At 40.4% G+C, this 25,326-nt stretch overlaps 1 protein-coding gene across 1 annotated transcript in view; it reads right to left on the bottom strand.

The window, feature by feature from the left end:
- The window catches only part of KCNMB2 (potassium calcium-activated channel subfamily M regulatory beta subunit 2), a 43,879-nt gene extending 27,141 nt beyond the window's left edge, over nt 1-16,738 (bottom strand). Inside the window, exons 1-2 of the mRNA XM_075555601.1 lie at nt 16,683-16,738; nt 518-688 (exon numbers count right to left, since the gene is read on the bottom strand). Of these exons, the coding sequence (XP_075411716.1) occupies nt 518-688; nt 16,683-16,738 (227 nt within the window). The remainder of the gene's footprint in view (nt 1-517; nt 689-16,682) is intronic.
- Nucleotides 16,739-25,326: the final 8,588 nt, after the last annotated feature.

Here is a 25,326-nt window from a genome sequence, read left to right as displayed (position 1 = left end):
CAGGTGGAGACGGTATGACTATAGAAGACAAATCAAGCAAACAAACCAAAACCAAGCAAGAAGGCAAGCAAACAACCCCAAACTCGATGGCCTCAAGATAGAAGACAAACAGACGAAGCTACTTGGCAAGAACAGAGGCGTTGGTGTTAGGTGGTTATGGGCTTGATTTTTATCGCTGGCGCCTGCTAGAATTGTGCGATGCTGGTAAAATTATTTAAGTCTCTGGGGCCTCAGCTTTGATAACTTCATAATGATATATTAACATGTACTTACCTTATAGAATAGTTGTAAGAGTTAAAGAACCATACCAGGAGTCCTCACATAATAGGCAGTTTATACATAGAGGTCTTTTAATCCTTAATAGCAGGTAACAACATTGAAATATTATTTGAGGTAGACACTTTCCTAGGTTATTATTAGGAAATAAGGAGAGGAAGTGGAACTCAGGGTTGCTGAAACAATGGGGGAGGAGGGAGGAGGAGAGAAAACAACAGTGTCCAGCCACCAGGGGCATTACCTCTGCATGTATGAGCGGAGGAGTGTGATTCCCAGCAGAAAGTACATCATGATGGAGCACACCATCATGGCCAGTCCTAGGAGAATGGCCCGGTCCTCTCCTGCTTTCAGTGCTGTGACTGTTTTCCTTTTGTCCAGGAGGTCGTGGTCCTTGATTTTTTGGTAAATATTTCTGAGGTTGAAAATAATACAGTCTTACATGAAGTTCACAGTCAATCAGTATGACCCTAGGGAATAGATAAGCCTTTGCAGAGCTTCCTAAGAGAAGAAAGGCCTAGACGAGCCTTCCAGAGCACAACTGGATCCTGCTTAGCCTGTGTATAATCACTGCCTCAAAAACACACTTGCACACACAGACAACACATGCATGCAGGTAAGCACACACGTATACACAAACATAGACTAGCACACATTTGGCATCCTTGAGTAAAACCAAGTCTTCCTTCTTTAGCTTGGGGCTCAGGTCTAACCATTAAATCATTTTCATTTCACCAAGTTCTAATGAAAATATCTCTTCAAAAGAAAGCATTGGGCTTATTATCATTGCCATTTATCCCCAGCTGACCAGCACTGATTTGTTAAAAAATAACTAACTCAAATAAATAGTAACATCCATTATAAATCTATTAACCTAATTCCTTATTTCCCCCTCAGAAAGAGGAGAGTGGAGTCATTTTGGTTAATGTTTTTCTCCAGCTTTGAGCTGCTTAGGGCTCTGTTGGCTCGAGATTTATAAAACGTGAAGACGATGAGTGGCGGCTCAGGGTTCCTTTGCTATGTGTCAGCACTTGAGTGGCTTTAGAAATACATCAATCAAATCAAGGCCAGATCCCACAATTTTGGATAGTTTTGGCAGTAGTTTAAAAAAAAACATATTTCTGATCATCGCCAGCATCAATTTTGATGGTTCAAACCCACCAACCACACTTTGGGAGAAAGATGGCGCTGTCGGCTCCAGTAAATATTGGTCTCATGAACCCTATATTGGATTGCCAGGAGCCAGAATCCACTTGATGGCAGTGGATTACACACAACCTTTTTAAACGCAGGATAAAAAAAGAACATGATGTTATAGAATTATAACCAAATTGTCTGTTGAGTTCAACAATTGGTTTCATTATTCATCAACTGCACAAGTTACTTAGTCTTTCTGAGCCCACGTTTCCTGAAAATGGAAAAGTGCTTGTTTTGCTGCATGGCAGTGTTAAATGACATTCAAGTTACCTATGAGAATGACTGGCATGAGAGAAGTGAATAATAATTTTTCCTAGCCTCGTTCCAAAGGATCCCTAGTAAACTTGGCTGTTAACTGAAACGTCAGTGCTCTGAATCCATCAGGCACAGCATGGGAGCGGGATGTGGCAGTCCGCGTTCATAGAGTTTTGGCACTAAGGGTAACTATGGTAACTGTTCTGAATTGACGAGACAGCAGCACGTTTTGGGTGTTCTCTATTCAATATGCGGTGGGAAGCTACAGCCTAATGCTATGGACATCAGGATGTTCTGAAATTGCAACTATTCCCCAAAGGCTGTTTCTGAAGGACAGGAAGGGGAGCACATGAAAGCTTCTCATGCCTGGAAGTGAGGAAGTGGGTTTGAAACAGTCATAAAGGTTTTTGTGATTATATCAATGTCCTTTCATGTCCCTCTTCATTCGCAGAAACTGAAAGAAGTCTCCTAGGGTGAGGTCAACTGAATAAGGTGCATGGACAAGAGAGGCATGCTGTTTTTCTGCCCCAAACCGGCACACTGAGAATGGCTGTCTGAGCAGGTGCATTGTCCTGGTGGCAAAACCTGTCCCCCGTCTGCCGCAAATCAGGCCTTTTTTTGTTGCACACTGTTAACAAAATCTTTCAGAACTGCTAAATAGAAAGATTGATTGACAGTCTAATGGAACAAACTCCAAATACACTATCACCCTCCCATCAGGAAAACAACTGAGCATACTCTTGATCTTTGATTTCACTTGAGGAGCTTTTCTTCCACTGGCTTGATTGATGTTTGCTTTTGGGGTCATAAGAACAGCACCATTTCCTGAGTGACCTCTGGGGGGGGAGGGGTTCTGGGTCACTTAGGAGCTGTTCAGTCAAAGCACGGGCATGTTTCTAGTTGACGTTTTTTCCCCTGGTTAGTCCGAACTCAAGGCATACATTTTTCAGGTACCCTTCTCATTCCCAAATCATCCATTAAAATTTGCGGAACCAAGCTCCAAGATAGCCCAGGTAACCTCCCCATCTCTTCCGTGGCCCATCGCCAGTCTTTGCGCACAAGTGCAGAAATGTGTCAACATCTTCACTGGGCTGGGAAGTTGACAGACGTCCAGAACGAAGGTTGTCATCAATGGACAGTTCACATTTTTTGAAATGAGAACAACACCCGTACACTTGGGCTTTCCCCACGGCGCTTGTCCTTGTCAGCTGTGTTCAACATCACAGCGGTTTCTGCAGCATTTTTGCCGAGCAGGAAACAAAATTTTACAGCTGCACACTGTTCTCTTAAATTGGCCCTCACAAAAAAATGAGGTTCGAGCAAAACTGCTTTTATGAAAAAAATTCACTGTGACCAGAGAGAACCTTCCCAGTCGACTCCACTGGTTGCACTAACTCAGAGCAAGTTGCTCCATGCTTTCCTAGTGGGAAAAATGTGTACTAGGAAAGCTCCGTCCAGAAGCACTTTATTTAGTGCATGTGTGTGGGTATATCCCCTCATATCTATTAATCTATTACTAATATGCAAAAATTAACAGATTACAGGTTATTTTTCTATAATTCTGGTCATGAAGTAAGGTATATAAATCTTACTTTTCCCTTGAGGAGTAGGCCCATCTTAGTCACCACTCATTGCTAAATAGCGGCCTTGTTCTTCCTTACTAAGGTCTTCCTCACACTCCCTTCCTGAGTCCTGCGGTTTTCCATTCCTACTTTGCTGCTCTTTAACCTCATTGCTAGGGACCTGAGAGCTCATATCTTGCATTTTTCTCCAGCTCCCAAGCCCAGCCTTCCAGCAACGGTCCTGCCCTGCTTTCTCACTCACAAACCAATCACTTTCTATTCTTTTCTGAGATTTGCTTTGGAAATTATAGGAGTCGCAGCAAAACTCCTTAAGCTTGACCCATTATGAACTTGAACAAAAAGAATCAGTGTCCATTAGCAGCTAAACCCAGTGGGCAGGAAGATTGTGGAAGTTGGGAGAGACAGGCCTAGGTGGGGTGGATTCAAAGACCTGCTGTAAAATTATAATCTAATGTTACTCTGCTATTATTATTTATCAAAATGTATTTAACTGTGATGGCTGCCATTGAGATTTGCAGTTCCTGCAGATGCAAGCTGGCAAGGAGGGAACAATTGTCTCACAGTTCCAGAATATTAGGCTGTCACACAACATCACTTATGTCAGTCTGGATCCATAAAAGACATGTAATCAGTCAGTTATGCCACCAGATGAAGGAGCATATAAAGATGATTCAAATGTGCAATTTGGAAACAAATCACAATTTGAAAACGGTTAATAAATGTTCTTGATATGCTCTGGGAAGGGGAAACATGATTTGATTCACACAGGATATTTTTACTGAACAAAATAAATAGGGGTTCTAGAAGAGAATAAAATAGAATTGGGTGGGCCATACCCGTAGGCATCACCAATATGGGATTATTGAATGAATGAATCTATAGAGGGGCAAATAACTTAGAAAAGAGTTCCATTTAGATCCACAAACTTGAGTGCTGGGTACCTTTAGGGACTAGGGCTATGATCTCTGTCCAATTGGAAGAGAAATTTAAGAATGAAAGTCAACACAGGGACAGACACTTAATCGTAGAGTTATGAGAACACCAAGCAGGGGACATTGTCCAAGTTAAACAAGCAGGAAAGTGAGGAAGAACAGACATTAGGTAAGGCTTCCTGGAAGAATAATGCCATAAACAGAATCTGTAAGGTTGAATTGTTAGGCAGATAGGTAAGGATGGGGTGTCCATTGACACATGCCCAAGAGAGCCAAGCAGAACAAAGGCCTAAATTTTCCGCTGGTGGGCATGGGTGGGCGCTAATCCTGGATAGGCCTACCTGGCCCAGGTGAATTCAGTCCAGCCAATGGGGTCGATCTGAGGTCATCCACCATGCCTCCCCTTGGAATTCTTGAAAAGGCAGGAGCAAGGGGGGAGAGAGAAGGAACTGGGGAAGGAAATGGGGAGAGAACTTGAGATAGTCTTTTTTGGAGGAGAACTTTGGAGAGAGATCTTTGCGTGATGCTGAGCAGTCTCTGCCAGGCCGCATGGTCAAAGGAATCCTATGGGTGTCATGTAAAACCTGAAACTTCTTTTAACTCTCATTAAACTCAGTTGGATCATGAGCCAGGCTTCTGCGTGAATTCTTTCTCGTGTGGAGCCAAGGACCGAAGTGCAACTCTAGTCCGGAGAGAGGTCTTACAGAATCAAGTTTATTAAGTGAAATAAGAAATCAAGGGTTTTTCAGATAAAAGGAATCATATACCAAAGGAGTAGAGAGTCTCTGAAGGTACTAATATTTAAATATTACCGAGATGAATATAGAACATAGGAAATGAGAGTGGAAAAGTAGGAAGGCCCTACTTTTATGAATAATTTGAAAGAGCTAGGTTTTTACCCTGTAGTTAATGGGAAGCTGTCGGGGTGACATGATCAGAATTGAGTTTCAGAACAATCACTGTAGCTCCAGTGTGGATATTAGATTAGGAACAGGACACGGTTTAAATCAGAGAGAAGAGCTAGAAGGTGTTTGTTATGGGGATGGCAAGAGTGATAAACAATGGGTCTAGAAAGGAGTAGGGTGGACAGAAAGAAACTGATGCATGGAGAAATATCTAGAAGGCAAAACTTTAGGTTTTGGTGATTGATAGACTATAAGAGAAGATGAGGAAGTGAGAAAGATGTCGTTCAGATTTATAACCAGAACTTGACTTGGATAACTGTGGAGGTGGTAAGGATCTTTATTTCCTGCATTTTTGGGGATTCCAAAGAGAGTAAGTTTGCTATTCTCACTAAGAGGGGAAAGGCTAATTGTTCATTTATAGACTCTCTCCCCACCAGCATGTTGTCCCGAGGTCAAGTGGAAAAGTGACTCATCTGACTGGTGAAACAGGTCAGAGTTTGGTAGTCAGGGGGGCAGATTTATCTTTTGAGTGAGTTTGAAGGTCATTGCTTATGTGTGACACAGCCTTTTTGTTCTTTTTTATTAAAAATGTAAAATTTTGCATCTTTTTGTACTTGCTCAGCCTTCTAATTTCCAGGTTGCACACCCCAGTTGAAGGATAAAGTTGTAACCTTATATTCTGAGACTGACTGCGTGGTCCATTCCCTTGCCAGTTGTCTTAATGTTAGTGGGTAGGTGTGTTAATATATCTGGGCTCAATTTCAAGAGGCCTGGTGGTATAGTGAGCTATGCCTTGAGCTGCTAACCACAAGGACAGCAGTTCTAACCCACAAGCTGCTTCAAGGAAAGGGATGTGGCTTTTTGCATTTGTAAAGATTTACAGCCTAGGAAACCCACAACTGGGAAGTTCTACTCTGCCTCAGAGTCATTATGAGTAGGAATTGACTTGATAGCAGCGTGTGTGGTCTTAATTTGGACTAAATGTCATACTCCCCTGCCCACAAATAGTTTTATTGTGAATTAGATAAAGGCACAAACACAGCATTTTTCTACTCAATAATTCATGTGCCTTTTGTTTCATGTCATTGACTGCAAACTCTACAATGTAACACTGCTTCAGCCACTTCCTTCCAGTGTCTCCTGTTTCCTCTCTTCCTTCTTCCTCAAGCCGCCTGGACTTTGTCTATGGACAAATTATTTCCTCTTTGATCTCAAACAGTTGATTATTTTAAGATGTGCATACCTCCCTGAACACTAAGGACCAATGTGTCCTGCTTTCCAATCTTCTGGGTCTGACCAGTGAGCCTAATTAATTTTATGATGTTGATGTTTGCTCCGTGTTTTCCCTTCTGCCCTAACCAGGACCTTGAAGATGATCCCTTTCAGAGCTGTTGTGGTAACTGAGCAACATTCACTTTTTCTGCTCTCAGCTTGGGAGGCTGATATTTGAGTGATTCATCAGTCCATTCTCTTCATGCTTCCCTTTTTATTTTTTATTAAAAGATCCCTTTATTGGGGGCTCTTACAGCTCATATAATAATCCATACATCAATTATATCAAGCATATTCTACATACGTTGCCATTATTATTTCTTAGACTGTTACTTTCTATTGAGCCCTTGGTATCAGCTCCTCTTTTTCCCTCCTGGCCCCCATTATCATGACCCCTTGATAAATTATAAATGATTATTATTTTCATATCTCACACTGACTGCTGTCTCCTTTTCCCCCACGGTTTCTGTTGTTTGTCCCCCTGGAGTGTGTGTGTGTGTGTGTGTGTGTGTGGTTATGTCAGTCATTGCGATCCCCGTGCTTCTGTATTCCAGTAGGTTAGAGAACAGTAGTCACACCTTATATGACATGTCACAAGCTTCTAAGGCCCCAGTCACTATGAACTAAAGTAGGCTGTAATGTCGTCTTTGTGACTACGTTTTGCCAATTGATCTATGTGTCCCCGAAACTATAGTCCTGAGCCAAAGGTCCGGTGGGCCATTCCCTCAAGGTGTTTGGTTATGGCTTAGAATGTGTGTCATGGATATATTTGCAGCCTAAGTAAACACATAATTATAAATCTCCTCTGTGAGACCTATATGTATCTTCGAGTATAGTTCTAACTCCCTTTCCAAATATCTTCAGCTTGTGTATTTATCTGTGTGTTCACCTTTAGATGATATTTTCTGTGTGCTGCTGCTGTTGGTATTAGGTGCCATCAGATCAGTTTCAACTCAGAATGACACCAGGTCCTGTGTCATCCTCACAATTGTTAAGCGTAAGCCCATTGTTTCAGCCATGTGTCAATCCATCTCCTTCATGATTTTCCTCTTTTTTTTTGTTGTTGCTGCCCTTCCATTATACCAAGCGTGATGTGCTTTGGAAGTGTTATGATTAGGGATTGGTCTCTTTTGCTCTGTTTGTTTTTTATGTATTGCCTTGAAGCTAGGTCAGACATGAAGGATGAAGGCCAGACAATATGTGGCAGTAGAGGGCTCAGGAGCAAAACCGTCTCTGGTGGGTGCAAGATCACAGAGTGAATTTTAGTAGATGGGATGCCCAGCACGAGGTGTAAGCATGGTGGGGTAGTTATATAAGCATTTGTCAATTTGAGGATTAAGAATGTAAGGGTAGAGTCTAGCCTGTCAATCAGATCATAGCCATTGAGGCCTCTGTGTGGGCATGGCATTCTCCTGAGAATTCTGGGAAATCTGGTATTTCCTCCTTGGAGGTAGGAGAGAATCTCTCACTACTTCTCTCCCTGGGAGACATTGCAGCTGACAAGACACCTGTAACCACCCTAGTGCCCGGAGCCGGATAAGCCATATGGATGCAACCAGACCTCTGAAGCCGGAGAAGCCACAGAGAGACAATGAGAGTTATGAGTACATCTACAGAACATATCCAAGCCTAACAAAAGTTTTTATGACACATATTTTGTGTAACAAAATATTTTCAGTGGCCTAATCAAGCATCATTTATTTGTCTTAAAGCACTAAGCAGCATAACACAATTGACTCCATACTCAAATTTGAACAATTCCTTAAAGTTTGATATCAGAAGTCATACTCTAATTCATAAGCATGATATTTATGAAGCAATGTATATGCAGACCTAGATTTAAAGCGCCAATAAAAAGGAGAAAAAGCTTTATCTCTTCGGTCACGAACAATTTTCACGCACATTCTCTTGGAACGTAACCCAGAGGGTGCGCACTATTTAGGGTAAAGCAGAGTAAATGCCATTTCTTTGTTGATCTAGCCAACATTTAAAAATCCTCAACCAATAAAGCAAAGACTTGGATGACTAAGATGCTTTTCACTCAAAACGTGATCTTTTCAATTGCCTCACATGTCTGCAATGGCTGAACAATGTAGAAAGGAAGTCGGGGTAATAACTGATTCACATTCACATAGGGTATTGATAAAGAGTATTGCCTATAGCATAAAATGCCAAAAGATAGAACAGATCAGAATCAACAGAAATACAACCAGAATACTTCTTAGGAGTGAAGAGAATGGCCATTTTATTAGAAAAGGCCAATTGCTGAAAAAGAATATTACAGTTGGTAAAGTGTAAGATTAGGGAAATGAGAGAAACAATTATGAAATTAATCTACACAATGGCCATAATAATAGACTCAACTAGGCCAATAATCCTGAAAATCTCCCCAAACTAGGCAATGTATCCTTTTGTAATACACAAGTTGGCCATGGGTTGGAGCTGACTCAAAAGGAACAAGAAACAGTCCATGCTGAATTTTAGGGATACAAAGTGAATAAGACTTAGTTAGGGATCTGAGTGAGGTAGCAGTCATTACATGTTGCAATGAAACCAGTTAAAAAGGTGTGCAAAAGAATAGTAAATTTATGCTCAGAGTCAGTGTACCAAAGGAGCAGCTACTGAATTGCTAATTTACCAAAAGTCAATTTATTGAAGGATCAAGTCACTATATGAATACTTTGTTCAAATGATCACATTGACAGGTTAAACAAAAACTTATATTAAAGGATAATATTAAATAGAGTAAAATAATATGAATAAATTCTTCATATGAATATTTAAGGACTATATTTAAAATACATTAAATTATAAATTATATTCCTCTTATGAATATATTCTTCTTAGAAGTGTTTGAAAGCTTGCTCAATTTTTAAAAATCTGCTTCCTAGCGATGCTTCATCTCTTTATAAATATGTTCTTATGAATATATTCATGGATATAGCTGTCTTGATTATGCATGTGAATATATTCTAATAGATATAACAAAAATTAAGCTTTTCATATGTGAGTCAGTGTGTACTGATTTTTTTTTCAATTTCTTTTTAGTGTATTCTGTATTTTGACAACATTTTAACATCATTAGGTGTTTTGTGATGCATTTGTTAACTCTCCCAATCTACCAAGTTCTGTTTCTTTTAGCAATTCATGCAGGCTGTAATAATTAATTTGGAATGGAAAAATTTAGCAGATTTTAAAAATATTTCTGTGAATATTTGAGCAGTTATCCTTTTGTCCCTTTGTCATTGTTTTACAAATGTTCTAGTTTTGTTATTGCAACTGTATCTGGGTAAAAATAGAGTGGGGACCTTCTGAGGGGAAACTTGAAGGGGAGACTTAGGACGATGCCATTTTGTCTGCCATCCTCCCCAAACAAAAGCCAAACCCATTGCCATCCAACCAAGTGTGACTCCTGATGATGCTATTGGGTTTCCAAGACTCCTGCCTCATTGGGTTTCCAAGATTGTAAAAGGTAGTGACTTATGCATGGGGACGCTAACCTCAAGCCAAGCTAAGCCAGCAGCCACTCTGCCAAAGAACGATGAAGCTTGCTCTTCCTGGAGAGATTCCTGGCCTCAGAAACCCACAGGGCCGTCCCTACACTGTCTTATAGGGTTGCTATGAGTCAGAATTGACCCAATGGCAGTGAGGGTTTTTTTTTTTTAAGAATCTTTACAGAAGATAACTCACATCCTGCACAGCAGCAGGTGAATTCAAATAGCTGCCCTTTTGGTCAGCAGCTGGGCGCCTGTGCCAGCGGCGCTCCCCTGGCTTCTCCTAGACTGGGGAAACCCCGGGCAGAGAGGGCAGGAGCATGTGGGGGAGGGGAAACTGGGACAGAGAGGAAGGAACACTAAAGACCTAGGGGGTCTCAGGCATAGAAAAGAGAAGCAAGAGGCAGAGAGAGAGAGATGCAGGAGGAAGGCTTCAGTGGTCCTGTATCCCCTTTCTCCCACAATGCTTTTTGTCCCTTCACTTAATGTGGGTTACTATGAAACTATAGAGAGATAAAAATTATCGAAAGATTTTCTTAAACTACTAAGTATAATATGTTCATTAAATTGACTGCCTGGCAAATTGATCCTTTGGCAAGTTGGCTTCAGAAACTGTATTCACTCTTCCTACGGATTTTCCATTCCTTGAAACGGCCACATTAGTGATCGATAAATTCACTCAGGGCAGTAGAGGCTGTGAGCAGCCCCGGTGACATAGTGGTTATGCATTTGGCTGCTAACCCCAAGGCCAGTATATTGAAAGCATCACCTGCTCTGTGGGAGAAAGATGCGGCTTTGTACTCCTGTAAAGAGTTACCGTCTCGGAAACCCACAGGGGCAGTTCTGAGTCAGTGAGTTTGACGTTTGGGAGTATGGAGGCTTCAGCGTTAACACGGGGGTGCTGTCCACAGGGCTGCTGGTTCACACCCACTAGAAGCGGTCCGCTCTTGTCAAGATTTGTCGTTTCAGACACCATATGTAGGGTCACAACAAGGTGCATTCAACTCAACGTTAGTCTGCAGGGTTTAGGGTCATCATCTGTAGGCACCGAGGTGGTTTATAAGTCTGTTGTTTGCTAGCACACAAGCCTCCCTGGCGGAAATCCTGGTCATCTACTCCCATAAAGATTGCAGCCAAGAAAACCCTGAGGGACAGTACGACTCTGTCCCCTGGGCTCCCCAGAAGTTGAAGTACACCGAGTAGGATCCAAGAACAACAGTATATGAGATATGTATTCCTTTTGATCCATGGGGACAAGACAATCTATCTAATAAATGGTGCGAGGACATTGGTTAGCCATATCGAAAAATAAATCGTATGCCTAATTCACACTACAAACAGAAGTCAATTCCAGATAATTAGAGACTTCAATATCCAAGGAAAAACTATAAAATGTTGAGAAAAACATAGGAGTGTATTCTTGTCACATGGAGTAGGAAAGGAATGACAAGGTTCAAAAACTCTTTTAGGATGCATTAAAATCAAGAGCTGCTCATAGAAAAGTCATTATCAGGAGGGAACAGAAGTCGTCAACTCTCCGGAGATGTTCACAACACGTGTGACTGATAAACGATGAAGTCAGACAGATAAAGAATTCTTACAAATCAAATCCAGTATAAAATAGGCCAAATCTTTGAACAGATACTGGACAGAAAAGGCTCCCATAATGAGAATTAATGTCACAATACCCTCCAGCTGGGTGAACATTAAGAAAGTATGACATTTCTAAACAATGTAAACTCACATCTACTGCTGTTTTGGCAGTAGCTGTTAAATTGAAGGCGCTGTAAACCTCTGAACCAATCATTCTTATCTAAAGTAATAGACACAACGAAATGTTTGAACATGCTCACAAGGAAACATGAATGGAAATTATTGGTGCAGAGTTTCTGGTAGTGACAAAAAGAACTGGAAATAAAGCAAATACACAGTAGAGTGGCTAAATAAATGGCAGGATATTTGTAAAGTGGAATTCTACTGGGCAGAGATGAAAGGTTTAGCTGTTCATGTTAGCAATAGTAGATCACATGAACAAGTAAGGCCAGTGCACAGGTAGGTGGCTTAGGCGTCCATATGGCATAGTTCCACTTTCAAAGTCTGAATATTTAAAAGTAAACAATGTATTGCTTCAAGATTCACATGCAGGAAGCATGTGAAAAACAGCTAGGATGGTGTGTAGAATCAGGAAGAGGCTATTAGGGAGACATTCGCAAGTGTTTCCAAAATTCTGATTTTGGGATTGGCTACACAGGTGCTCATTGTACCATAAATCTTTGTCATACTAGCATGTTATAAGTGTGTTGGCATCAGTTCATTATTTAATCAAAAGGATGGAAAGATTGTCTGATAATCACTCAGTCCGTCATCCGTTGCTCCAACACCTCATCTTCAATGTCTGTATTAGTAATACTACTGTTGTTTTATTTTGTCACCTGCAATTTAGGTGTTAAAGAAAGTTCACTTCAGAAATTTGTTCAGGGAAGACAAAAAATCCTTTATATTTCTGCGTCTATAGAATCAAAGATGAATATAGGAAATGTCTTGCATATAGTAGATATCAGAGAAAATGAATCACTTTGACTTAAAATAATCAGGATCTTGTCAAAATGACTGCAATTTTCTCTGAACCATGGAACATTGGGTCTCAGAATTTTCAGTGAGTTTTTTTCTTTCATTTGACTTCTGTGCCTGTCCTGTTAAGCTAGTCTCCTAGTGTCCACCCCTTGAGGAATTCTAAGGAATCCAATGTCCTGAGGAATCAAGGAATCCATTATCCGTTGACTCTACCCAAAGCTGGCGTGGAGTGGAGCTGAGGAATTTTAATTGTCCATGGTCTGCTGCAAAAAACACAGATGGACAGACCAGCTTTAAGATGGACCAATTACCAGGTAATTCTGGGCAGTGCCATCTGTCAGATTAACCTACTTAATTTGTTGCCACATAATTAACTCCTGGACCTTAATTATCTCCACTCATCAGCTATCATCTTCATTACCACCCATTATCACTACCCCCAAATGTATCTTAAGCAGAGTAATCCATGGTCAAGTTCAGTTTTAAAATCCAGGTCTTGTCCTCCAAATTTGTAATTTAGTTAGTAAAGATGAAGACGTGAAGAAAGAGAAACAGGGGTATAAATAAACATGAATCAACATTAAACCTTGTAAGACAAGCCAGGAAGGTTGATTCTGTAAACTTCAGTGCCAACATCTAATAAATAAAGCTTGATTAAAATTGTTTCATTATATGTGAGACTTTAATTATTTAACCAGTGGTTACGCACTGGGCTGCTAACTGCAAGGTCAGTAGTTTGAAACCACTAGCACCTCCACTGGAAAAAGACGGGGCTTTTGAGTCTGGTGGAATTACAACCTTCAGGGAGCAGTTCTACCCTGTCTTTTAGGGTTGTGGTGAGTTGGCATCGACTCTATGTCAGTGAGTTTGGTGTTTTAATTTTTATAGTTACTTAAATGACATTTCCAAAAAAGAAAGAACGTAGTTTAAAGTTTTATAGTACAATTAGTGCAGAAAAAGTGCCCTGATGGTGTAATGGTTAAATTAAGCACTTGGCTGCTAACCAGAAAATGAATAGTTTAGACCCAGCAGATGCTCAGAGGAGAAAGATATGGTAGTCAGCTTCCACAAAGATTCACTGCTTGGAAAAGCTAAGGGGAAATTCCACTGTGTTCTGTAGAGTTGTGAGTTGAGATCAAGTTGAAGGTAGTGATGTTTGGATTGATGCTGCAGTACATCAAGCTAATTGCTTGCCCCTTTTAAGCCCCCTAAATACCCATGCATCATATTTACATGATTATTGTTTCCTTCGACAGACTTTTCAACTTCATTTTAACTTAATTTTTTCCTTGTGCTCTGAGCTGTTCATTGCAGCTCCAAAATATCTCTTTCACAAAATATCACAAGAGTTTGTGAAAGTTTGTTTGTGACGATGGGGGTTAGGAACGGGAGAAAGGGCATAAGCTTCAGTTTACATCCTGATTTTTGTCCTTGGCTGCTTGTTGGATTCTTGAAACATTTCGGAACCTCAATTTTACATCTATTAAATGGGCATACGGATTCCTATCTTCTAACTAATTAAAAGAGAATATTCTATGTATCTGATGCATGGCAGAATTGATTCAATGGGAGTGAATTTGGTTTGGTTTATTCCATGTGTAATATGCCATACATGGTAAATATTCATGAAATGTTAATCCCTTTGCTAGTAAAAATTAGTCAGTCAGGTGTATTGAATTAAATTAGTTCATGTGAGCAAATCGAAGGTGCAAGTAACGCATCATGTCTTACCTGCTATGATGAAGCCATCAGTCTCCCAAGAGCGAGGCATTGAAATTGTTTAGCGACTCAGGGTTAGGTACTGGGCTGCTGACTACAGTGTCTGCAGTTCAAACCCACCAGCTGATTTGAGGGAGAAACATGAGATTATCTTCTCTCTCAACCCTTTGGAGTCTTGGAAACCCTGTATGGGTGGAGGGCCACTGGGTGTCAGGAACAACATGGTGGCAGTGGACTTTGGTGTTTGGCTTCTATTTCTGGAAGCGAGCAAAAGTTTGTGATGTGGCTTTACTACCCAAGTTGCAAGTCCAAATTGCTTCCTATTCACCTTTTTATTGGAGTGGATTTTTCCCCTAAGTTAATGCAGAAATAACAAAACACACAATAAAATGTAATATAGGTATTTTACTGTAAGGAACCTGATATTTTTGTCTTAAAGTGAAGAGTTTGCTGAAAGATGATGCGATTGACTCAGCTTGACAGCATATTGAAAAAAATATTTTTTTCTTTTCTTATTTTTTTTGTTTTGATGTTTTCTTATTTCTATTTTTGGCTTCAAGAAACAGGAATTTATTTTCTCATGGTGTGATAGTTATATATCAGCTGTCAATTTGATAGGATTAAGGGTAAGGGGTGGAGTTAAGCCTGTCAGTCAGGTTGGAGCCTGATGACCTCATTTAGAGGTGCTAAGGTGATAAATAGTTCACTGGAGGCAGGATGTAGGATCACTCTCTGGGAGACGTTGCAGCTGACAAGACACATGGAGCTACACTAGTGTGAACTGGAAGAACCATGTGGAGACCACTGCCAGCACTGGATCCATAAGATTTCCCACCCACTGGCCTGCGATCTTCCTGCATTTGGCATCATTGCATGTGTTTCGTGAGTCTGGGGAGGGTTTCATAGATTGGTATTTGACATATGGGCAAATATCAGACTTATGGAATTGATCTGGATGAGGCTGGGATGTTTTCTTAATGTACAATAACTCTTTATAAAAAGCTCTTTCTTATACACATAGGAGCGTCAATGAATTTGTTTCTCTAGTCTACCCAGACTAACACACATGGTTTAGGAAACTCAGAGTCAGAGTTCAGGGTGCTGGCTCTAGGGAAAGGCATTCTCTGTTGCCACTAGAGAATGTTTTTATCTCTCTCTCTCTCTTTTAAAAAATGTTATTGGGGGCTCTTACATCTCTTATAACAATCCATACATTCATCCATCGTGTCAAGCACATTTGTACATATGTTGCCATCATCATTTCCAAAATATTTTCTTTCTACTTGAGTCATTGAAAAAACTGGGGAAAAATTCAATTTGCTTTGAGAAAAAGAATGTATAAACTCAGAGACAAAAACATAAGGTAGATTTGTGCAAGTACTCGTTGTCCATTGGTCTGTAATTTACTCAAATAAGCCATCAGGTAGATTCCAACTCACAGTGTCCCCATAGGATAGAGTCGAACTGTCCTTGTGGGAATCCATCTTTATGAGAGCCGACAGTGTCATGTTTTTCCTTCAGAGTGGCTGGTGGGTTTGAAGCACCTACCGTATTGCTAGCAGCCCATGTTTACCTGACAACACCACTGCGTTTCCTTTTCACTCACATTTTATGTAATTAAGGTGATATCATGTTATAAATCACTTGGAAAATAGTGAATTGAAAAAGTATGAATATGCTTTTACTTCTTGAACTGACATGGGAGGGCTGGATTGAGCTACGCCCTTGTCATAACAGTGTCTTATTAACATGACCTTCATCCTTCAATCTTTCTTTTCAGTTCTGCATTTTTTACCCTTTGTCCCAAGCACTCAGTGGGTTTGCCACACTCTTTTGGTCTTCCCTTAATTTTTGCTGTATGTCTAGTACCTCAAAAGCAAAAACAAACTCACTGCCATCAAGTCAATTCTGACTCATCGCAACTCTATAGGATAAAACAGAATTGTGTCCTCTCCCTCCCCTCCCCCCATAATTGTAGGTTTCTGAGACCGTAATTCATTTTCAGGAGTAGAAAGCCTCATCTTTCTCCCATGAATGATTATTGGAATTGTAGTTTTCATTGCTCTGGGAAACATTTATTGAACATCTACTATGTATCAGGTATAGTGCTAGATGTTGGAAAATGAGTGGTGAGTCAAGTACAGATGGAATCTGTATTGGTTATTCTGTATTGTGGGTTCGATTGGAATGGATATTTGAAGGCAGAGATAGAGTTAACAACGTGGAGGATCATTGGGTGCATGCGTGTATTAATGGCACCTTTGACAGCTTTGCCTTGGCAAAACTGCTGGGAATGATCATGGGGAGGGCAAAGAGGACAAAGTTCCAAATGGCTGAAAACACTCTTCAGAATTGACCTTGACCTTCATGTTAACACTTGGCAAAACAAGAAGCCTTGTTGCATAGTGCATTCCCTGTTATCCTTCTGGCTAGTCAGGTGAAATGATCTGGAAAGTCCCAAGGTCTCAGTGCATTTACCTTTTTTCATCGTGTCGGTAAGATGAAGAGGTCCGGCCACTGGTCCATATAAACATCTTAGAAGATGATGGTCCAGGGGCTCCTTTCCTTAGAGTAGAAGTCCTGTTGGAATGGCGGAAAGACCTGGAAGAGATACGCACTGATGTTAAATCCACTCCTTGAGGTGTGGAGGCTTCTCTATCAACAGCAACCAGCAGGCCCCAGGGAATTGTATCTCTTAAGTAAGACCCAGCTTCCAAAGCCCTGGAAGTGTCTATGAGGTACAAATGGTTAAAGTGTTTTACTCTTAACCAAAAGATTAGAGATCAAGTTCACCCAGAAGCTCCTTGAGTCTACTCAGAGGCTCCTCCTCAGAAAAGGCTGATAATGTGTTTCAGAAACACCTGTTATTAAAGTCCTATGGGGACAGTTCTATTCTGGTACACATGGAGTCACAATGAGTTGGAGTCAATTGGATGGCCACTGTTTTCCGATGCCATTGATCATAGTTCGTTACTCAGGCTACATATTAAGGTCAACTGGAATCATTTAGAAAACACAAATCCTGGGACCCTTCCTGAGAAATTTGTTCTCAAAATTTTTAAAACTTGTGGTAGTTACAGAATCTGGTGCCAATTTGAGGATAAGAGTGTAGGGGTGGTGAGTGTAGCCTGTATGGGCATAACCTTCTCCTGAGGATCCTGGGAATTCCTGTATTTCCTCATGGAAGCAGGAGCCACAATCTCTCTCTCTGCTCATTCCCTGAGGGATGCTCTACTGAGAAGACACATGCCACTATGCTGATAGACCCTGTGCCCTGGGAACTGGAGGAACCACGTGGAGACCCCACCAAGTGCTGAGATGCTTACAATGTCACTGGATCCACAAATCTTCCCACTGGCCTGTAACTTTCCTGCATTCGACGTCATTGCATGTGTTTTGTGAGTCTGAGGAGGACTTTATAGATTGGTATTGGACATATGGGCTAATATTGGATTTATGGACCTGATCTGGACTGGGCTGTGATATTTTCTCCATATTCAATTGCTCTTGTATGTAAACACCTTTCATATGCATATGAGTGTCTATGGATTTGTATCTCTAGTTAACTCAGACTACCACAAAGCTCTACATGGTTTTTGATAAGGTGCCCTGATGGTGCTGTCAGGTAAGCATTGGATTGCTAACCAAAAAGTCACTGGCTTAAATCCACCAGCTGATTCCTGGGAGGAAGATGAGCCTGTCTGTTCCCATAAAGATTTACAAAAGCCTTGAAAACCCTATATAGTGTTGCTGTGAGTTGGAATTAACTGGTTGGTTGATTGGTATTGCTTCTAATAGATTGCTATGGTGAGAGGCACTCTCTCAGAGGGGCTTGGTTTTCTAATTAATGGTAATATCACAATCTCTACAGAATGCCTTCTGTACACATAATTTTAGTACATTATGCTTGGGCTGGAGCCTTGGGCTAAGTGTTGGATTGGCAATCCCAAGGTCACGTTTCAAAGCTAACAGTCACACCATGGGAGAAAGATAAGGCGTCTGCTCCCTTAGAGATTGACAGGCTTGCAAACCCTTTGGAGCAGCTTCATTCTGTCTTTTAGGACTGCTATAGGTCAGATTCACCTTGATGGCACAGAGTTTGATTTCTAATGTTTTCCTTAATGCTGACAGATGTGACATGTGGTTGATAACATATCCTTTGAATGTGCTCCTCTGTTCTAAAAGCTGTGGGTCGGACCCTTGGTACTTGAGTCTTTGCCTGAGAGAATCACAGCAGTAGTGGCAGTAACAGATACTCACAGGTTCCTGGAGGCTCAGTTTATATGCTCTCAAATCAAGATCGTATAGGAAATATTATCTTCCTCGAGTATGACCTGACTTAGAGGAATATTTTCATCTCTAAGGCTCATCATAAAAAGAGTTAGCTACTATTGATTTTACAATCCCTGGGTGGTGAAAATAGTTAATAAACTCAGCTGCCAGGGGAATGATTGGAAGTTTGTAAGATTGATGGTGGGATGTAACACTGTTAATTCTGCCACAGTCCCACGTTTTTGTAAGAGGAGTTTCCCTAGGATGTGGACCACCTGATGTGGCAGTTAAATAATCTATTGCCAACTTCAGGAAGGGGTGGAGTCTAGCTTGTTAATCAGGTCGTAGCTTGAGGACCTCATTTGGAAGTGCGATGGAGAGAAATGGCTCACTGGAGACCAGATACACGCTCTTTCTGTGAGACATTCCTGATGACACGCCAGCTGGAGCTATACTGATGGATCCAGACCTCTGGAGCTAGAGGAGCCATGTGGAGACCCATGTCAGTGCTGAGATGCTTCCTCCACTACTGGATCTACAAGACTTTCCAACCACTGGCCTGTGATCTACCTGCATTCAGCATCATTGCTTGGCTGTGTGAGTCTAAAGAATTTATGGACTAGTATTGGACATATGGGATAATGTCATACCTATGGACTTGATCTGGACTGGGCTGGGATGTTTTCTCCATATACAATTGCTCTTTTATATAAACCACTTTCTTACAAATATATGAGTGTCTCTGAATTTGTTTCTCTAGTTAACTCAGACTAACATGCTTCACAATAGCTAAAAGGAGAGAAAAGACAGAGGGGAGAGAAAGAATTACTACCACTAAGAAAGAAGAACTGGAAGTGGAGTGTATCCTATCTTCCCAGGGTCCTTGTGCTGGGAAGCTCCTCAATCCAGGGCATGATTGCTGCCAGGACACAAGAGATCTCCAAGATATATCAGAGAATGACAAGGCTTACTGGTGCTGAAAGGAATCACAGATTTTCTATCTTTCTTTCTTTCTTTGATTTCAGAACTTTCTTTCTAAACTTTGAGTTAACATAAAGAGAAAGCCTTCCCCTAGAGTTGGGATCATAAACGCAGACTTCTAGCCTCCTAAACTTTAGGACAATAAATTGGTTTTTATACAGCCATCTACTTGTGATATTCATGTGATAGTAGTACTAGATAACAGATAGGAGAATGGGTTGCTCTCTGAAGAGACCCAGCACTCTTAAGCAATTTTAGAGTGGTAAAGAAGAAAGGAATATTCTTGGAAAACATTAAATCTAGAGCAGCTTGAACTAAAGCAATAAAGTATGTTCACTGCCGTCAGTGAAACTTCTACCTTTTTATTCTCTTTTTATTACTCATTACCCTCTCTGTTGTCTATATATGCTACTTGGCACATAGGCATGGATGCTTAATAGTAACTAGTTCTAGGAGAGAGAAATGTAGGTGCTTTCCTCCCAAGACACCAAGTGGGATGTTCTTGGATACAATCTAAAATACGCTGGATGGGAGCCTAAAGTCAGGAAATCTTAGCTGATGGTAATATTGCTGTTCTAATCATCCTTTTGCATTTTTTTTCTGTGAGGAAACGATTCCTGTCAACCTCACCATCCATTAGAACAGTGTCTGGACTGTGTGCTGCTTCAAATAGGTTTCAATAAGCCCTTGTGAATATAATAACAGTTAACATTAAAGTACTACATGGTAAGCACATGACTATATTATTTACACATACATTATTTATAGAAGCCATCCCCCAAACCAAAACAAACAAACAAACAACCAAACCCAAACTGATTTCATTGAGCATCAAAAAAAAAAATCCTGTAAGTTTAGTAGGGCTATTAGTCTCAAATGAAAAATGGCCTTTAATTAGATATCATCTTAAAATGGAGCTATTTGCTTACATTTAGAAAAGGTCAAGGACAACTTGTCTCAAGTTCACATTCTCTCTGCTTCCCAAGGCAGACTCTGCTGCATTGGGTCTGAAATGAGGACCCACAATTTTGCACATTGAACAAGCTCTTTGGTGGTGCCAATATTGTTCTGCAGATCATACTTTGAGCAGTTTCTTTTTTTAAAAAGAATTTTATGACGTGTTTTTCTAGCAGTCATGGTTCGGCTTTTGTGAATGAACGACATTGAAATTTCGCACTATCCCCAACCCTCATTATTTGTGTCAATATTGTCTAGTTACATAAGCTTTTAATCCATACAAGTCAACAATTCATGTATTGTGTGTGAAAAGCTGACCTGTACATGTATAATTTCCTTTTATCAACAGTAGTTGAAATTCTATATCATTGGCTAAATTAATGATATGATCAATAGAATTACTTGATGCCCTCTGGGAATGATTTATAATGTTCTTTATTACAAAATGATAGTGATGTCTCTAAAGTGAACCAGAAACATATATAAGCCATAGATAAATAAACAGATTTGGGCTCATACTTAATTGTACCCTAATTTCAGAACAATTCATTTTTATGACATGGCCCTACTTGATGCCTGCCCTCATAAAGAGATTACTGGAGATATGGTTGTTATAGCAATTTGTGGTGAAGAAATGAGATGGTGCCTGGCTATCAGAAAGGATAGCATCTGGGGTCTTAAAGGCTTGTCTTAAAACATGCAGCCATCTAAGTCCACATGAAATAAGCACACCAGTCTACGCGATCCAAGGATTATAAATAAAATCCATCTCCAAAGGATGGATCAATAGTAGAGCTTAAATTCAGAGCACCTGGTTTGCATAAGGCTATGGATGACAGCAGAAGCCCAAGGGTCATTTGCCAGGTCCCTACATGGATTAAGTAAAGAGGAACTGAAGCACTTGCTGATGAAGATCAAAGATTTCAGCCTTTCGTATGGACTACAACTCAATGTAAGAAATACCAAAATCTTCACAACTGGACCGATAGGTGCCATCATGATAAATGGAAAAAGGTTGACATTGCCAAGGATTATGTTTTACTTCATCTACAACCAATGCTCATGACAGCAACAGTCAGGAGGTCAAAAGATGTACGGCATTAGGTAAATCTGCACAAGACCTTTTTAGAGTATTGAAGAGCAAAGGTATTACTCTGAGGACTGAGGTGGCCTGACTTAAGTCATGGTATTCTCCATTGCATCATATGCATGCGAAAGTTAGATAAGGAAGATGGTAGAAGAATGGAGGCATTTGAAATGTGGTGCTGGAGAACAATATTGAAAGGATCAGGGAAAGATAAAAGAACAAATAAATCTGTATTAGAAGTAAGGCCAGAGTGCTCCTTAGAAGTAATCATGGCCAGGCTTCATCGTACATACTTTGGGCATATTGTTAGGAGAAACTAGTCCCCAGGGAAGGACATCATGTTTGGAAACATGGAAGGGCGGTGAAAAAGAGGGAGCCATCGGTAAGATAGATTGACACAGTGGCTGCACCAGTGGTCTCGGGCACAGGAACAATGGTGAGGATGGCCCAGGACAGGGCAGTGTTTCATTCTGCTGTGTATAAGGTCGCTATGAGTCTGTACCGACTCAATGGCATCTAACAAAAACATAGATTAAGACTGGTGAATTCTCTCTGGCCATACTTCAGGGATGGGAATAACCTTATTATCAAACAGAGAACATTTGTAGAGTAGATTAAGGCAGAAGTAGTTAGGCTAAACTGTAACACTGTATCCTTTAATATCCCTTTGGGACCCACTTGAAATTTGATTTTAAAAAATATATATATTTTGCTTTCTCTTTAATTTTTTTGACTTCATAATTTTCTTTATTTATGCATTTTAATCATTTTATTGGGGGTTCATACAACTCTTATCACAAGCCATCCATCCATCCATTGGGTCAAGCACATTTGTACATATGTTGCCATCATCACTTTAAAAATATTTGCTTTCTACTTGAGCCCTTGGTATCAGCTCCTCAGTTTTTCCTCTCCCTCCCTGTTTCCCTCTCCCCCATGAACCATTTATAAATTATGAATTATTATTATTTTGTGTCTGCTGTCCATCCCCCAGGGAGGAGGTTATATGTAGATCCTGTAATCTGTTTCCCCTTTCTCTCCCACCTTCCCTCCACCCTCCTGCTATCACCACTCTTACCACTGGTCCTGAGGATTTCACCTATCCTGGATTCCCTGTGTTTCCAGTTCCTATCTGTGCCAGTGTACATCCTCTGGTCCAGCCGGATTTATAAGGTAGAATTTTGATCATGATAGCTGGAGGGGGAGGAAGCATCCAAGAACTAGAGGAAAATTGTATATTTCATCATTGCTACACTGCACCCTGACTGGTCCGTCTCCTCCGGAAGCCCTTCTGCAAGGGGATATCCAATTTCCCACAGATGGGCCCTAGGTCCCCACTCTGCACTCCCCCTCATTCACATGCTATGATTTGGGGTGTTTTTTTTTGTTGTTGTTTGTTTTTTTGGTTTTTGATGACTGATACTTGATCCCTTCGACGCCTCTGATCTCACAGGCTGGTGTGCTTCTTCCATGTGGGCTTTATTGTTTCTTAGCTAGATGGCCACCTGTTTATCTTCAAGCCTTTAAGACCCTAGACAGCTATATCTTTTGATAGCCAGGCTCCATCAGCTTTCTTCACTACATTTGCTTGTGCACCCATTGTCTTCAGTGATTGTGGCAGGAAGGTGAGCATCTCAGACTGCCGAACTGTTAGAACAAAGTGTTCTTGTGTTGAGGGAGTACTTGAAAAGAAGCCCACTGTCCACCTGTTTCTTTAATACTAAACCTATAAATATATGTACATAGATCTATTTCCCCCTCATCGTATATAAATATATTTACATCTGTATATGCCTTAGATATCTATAACTGCCCTTTGCCTCCTAGTTCTTTCCTCTATTTCTTTGTATTTTCCTCTTGTTCCCCCCTCCCCCACTGCCTCCCTTTCGCCCATGTCCACCCGGAACTGTCATCTCGTGGTTCTCTCTTCTGTCTTCTTTATCCTGCCTATCACTTCCAAGTAGACATCCTGTGAGCCATCACAAGACTGAATACAATGAAGCAACAATAGCAAGTAAAATAATAGCTACAACAACAATACAAAAAAATGTATAAATAGTTCAGGGTTTATTTGTTGTCTTTCACGAGTGCTTTCCAGTTGGGTCTGATGGGGTGCCATGCCCTGGCCCCACATCTATGCCTGGGGACTTCATTGTTCTGCTCACCCCGCTGCTCTGCTGCATGCCGCCAGAGGCTGGCTTCCATGTAGTGAACTCAGGGTGGGCGCAATTCCTGCCGTGTGTCTCTAGTGTTGTTTTAATTAATTATTTTATTGGGAGCTCTTACACATATCCTAACATTCCTTAGTTCTGTCACATCCAGCAGTTTTGTACAATTGCTACCATAATCACTTTCAAAACATTTTTTTCCTTCTTGAACTCCTTGATATCAGCTCCCTTTATCCCCTACTTCCCTCCCCCATTTACCCCCCCCCAGATATGGCAAAAAAAACCCCAAACAAACAAAAAACAAACACTGTTATAGGATAAAAGAAAAAAGGATTTCTGCTTTCTTTTTGATCAAGGTTTTTCTCTGTTTTGTATCATCACAGTTGGTTTTCTTTGCTTATTTTTTGTTTATATGCTGTTATGTAATAGGTAGACGAAACATTGTGAAATTGCATGGTGAAAATGTCAATATTATAAAAATACTTTATAAATACAATGCATTTCTGATCTGAATCCCACCACAATTCTTCCAAGAGGTTGAAAAACTCTCACCAACTTTACATCAAAATAAAGAAACTCAGGAGAAATAAACCACTACTATTTTTTTTATAACTAGGCCTTTCAGTCCCGGACTTTATACCTATTATATAGGCATGATAATCAAAACAATCCGATACTAGTAAATGATAGTTGTGAAGACCAATGGATTAGAATTGAGAACCCAGAAGTACAACCAAGAGCCCATAGACCCCTAATCTTTGATAAAGAACTAAAACATATTAAATGGGAAGAGATTTCCTTTGCAACAGATGCAGTTGGAAAAACTGGGTTTCAATTGAAAAAGAAAATGACACAGGACCCATACTTCACACCATCTACAAAACTGAACTCAAGATGGATCAGAGTCTTAAATGGAAACCGCACAATTATAAAGTCTATCAATAAGAAAACTAGTGAAAAATGTAAAGGCCCTAATACAAGGCATAAACACGCTACCAAAGATAATGAAAAATATCTACACCAGATAAGACAAAATAAATAACTGGGACCTACTAAAATATCACAATTATGCACATCAAACGAGTCAAGAGAGAACCCAAAGATTAAGAAAAAATACAAATGAAGAATAACTCAGTTAAAGGACTAATTTCCAAAATCGATATGAAACATCCATTTAAAATCATTTTATTGGGGCTCATACAGCTCTTATCACAATTCATACATCCATCCATTGTGTCAAGAACATTTGTACATTTGTTGCCATCATCATTCTCAAAACATTTTATTTCTATTTGAGCCCTTGGTATCAGCTCCTCTTTCCCCCCTCCTTCCCTCATGAACCCTTGATAATTTATAATTTTTTTTTCATGTCTTACACTGACCAATGTCTCCCTTCATCTGCTTTTCTCCCACCCCACCCTAGGAGGGGGTTATCTGTTGATCAATGTGATTGTTCCTCCTCTCTCCCTCCACCTTTCTCTTCCTCTCCTGGTATCACTACTCTCATTATAGGTCCTGAGGAGTTTATCTGTCCTGGATTCCTTGTGAGAAAACATCTTAAGAAGGAAAATACAAATAACCCAATTAAAAAAAATGAGCACAAGACATGAGTAGACAATGTACCAAAGATAACATCCAGGTACCAAATAATCATATG

This window comes from Tenrec ecaudatus, chromosome 8 (genome assembly GCF_050624435.1).
Source record: "Tenrec ecaudatus isolate mTenEca1 chromosome 8, mTenEca1.hap1, whole genome shotgun sequence".
Lineage (NCBI taxonomy): Eukaryota > Metazoa > Chordata > Mammalia > Afrosoricida > Tenrecidae > Tenrec > Tenrec ecaudatus.
Note: the sequence above shows the minus strand (reverse complement) of the source record. Positions and strands in the feature narration are given on the sequence as shown.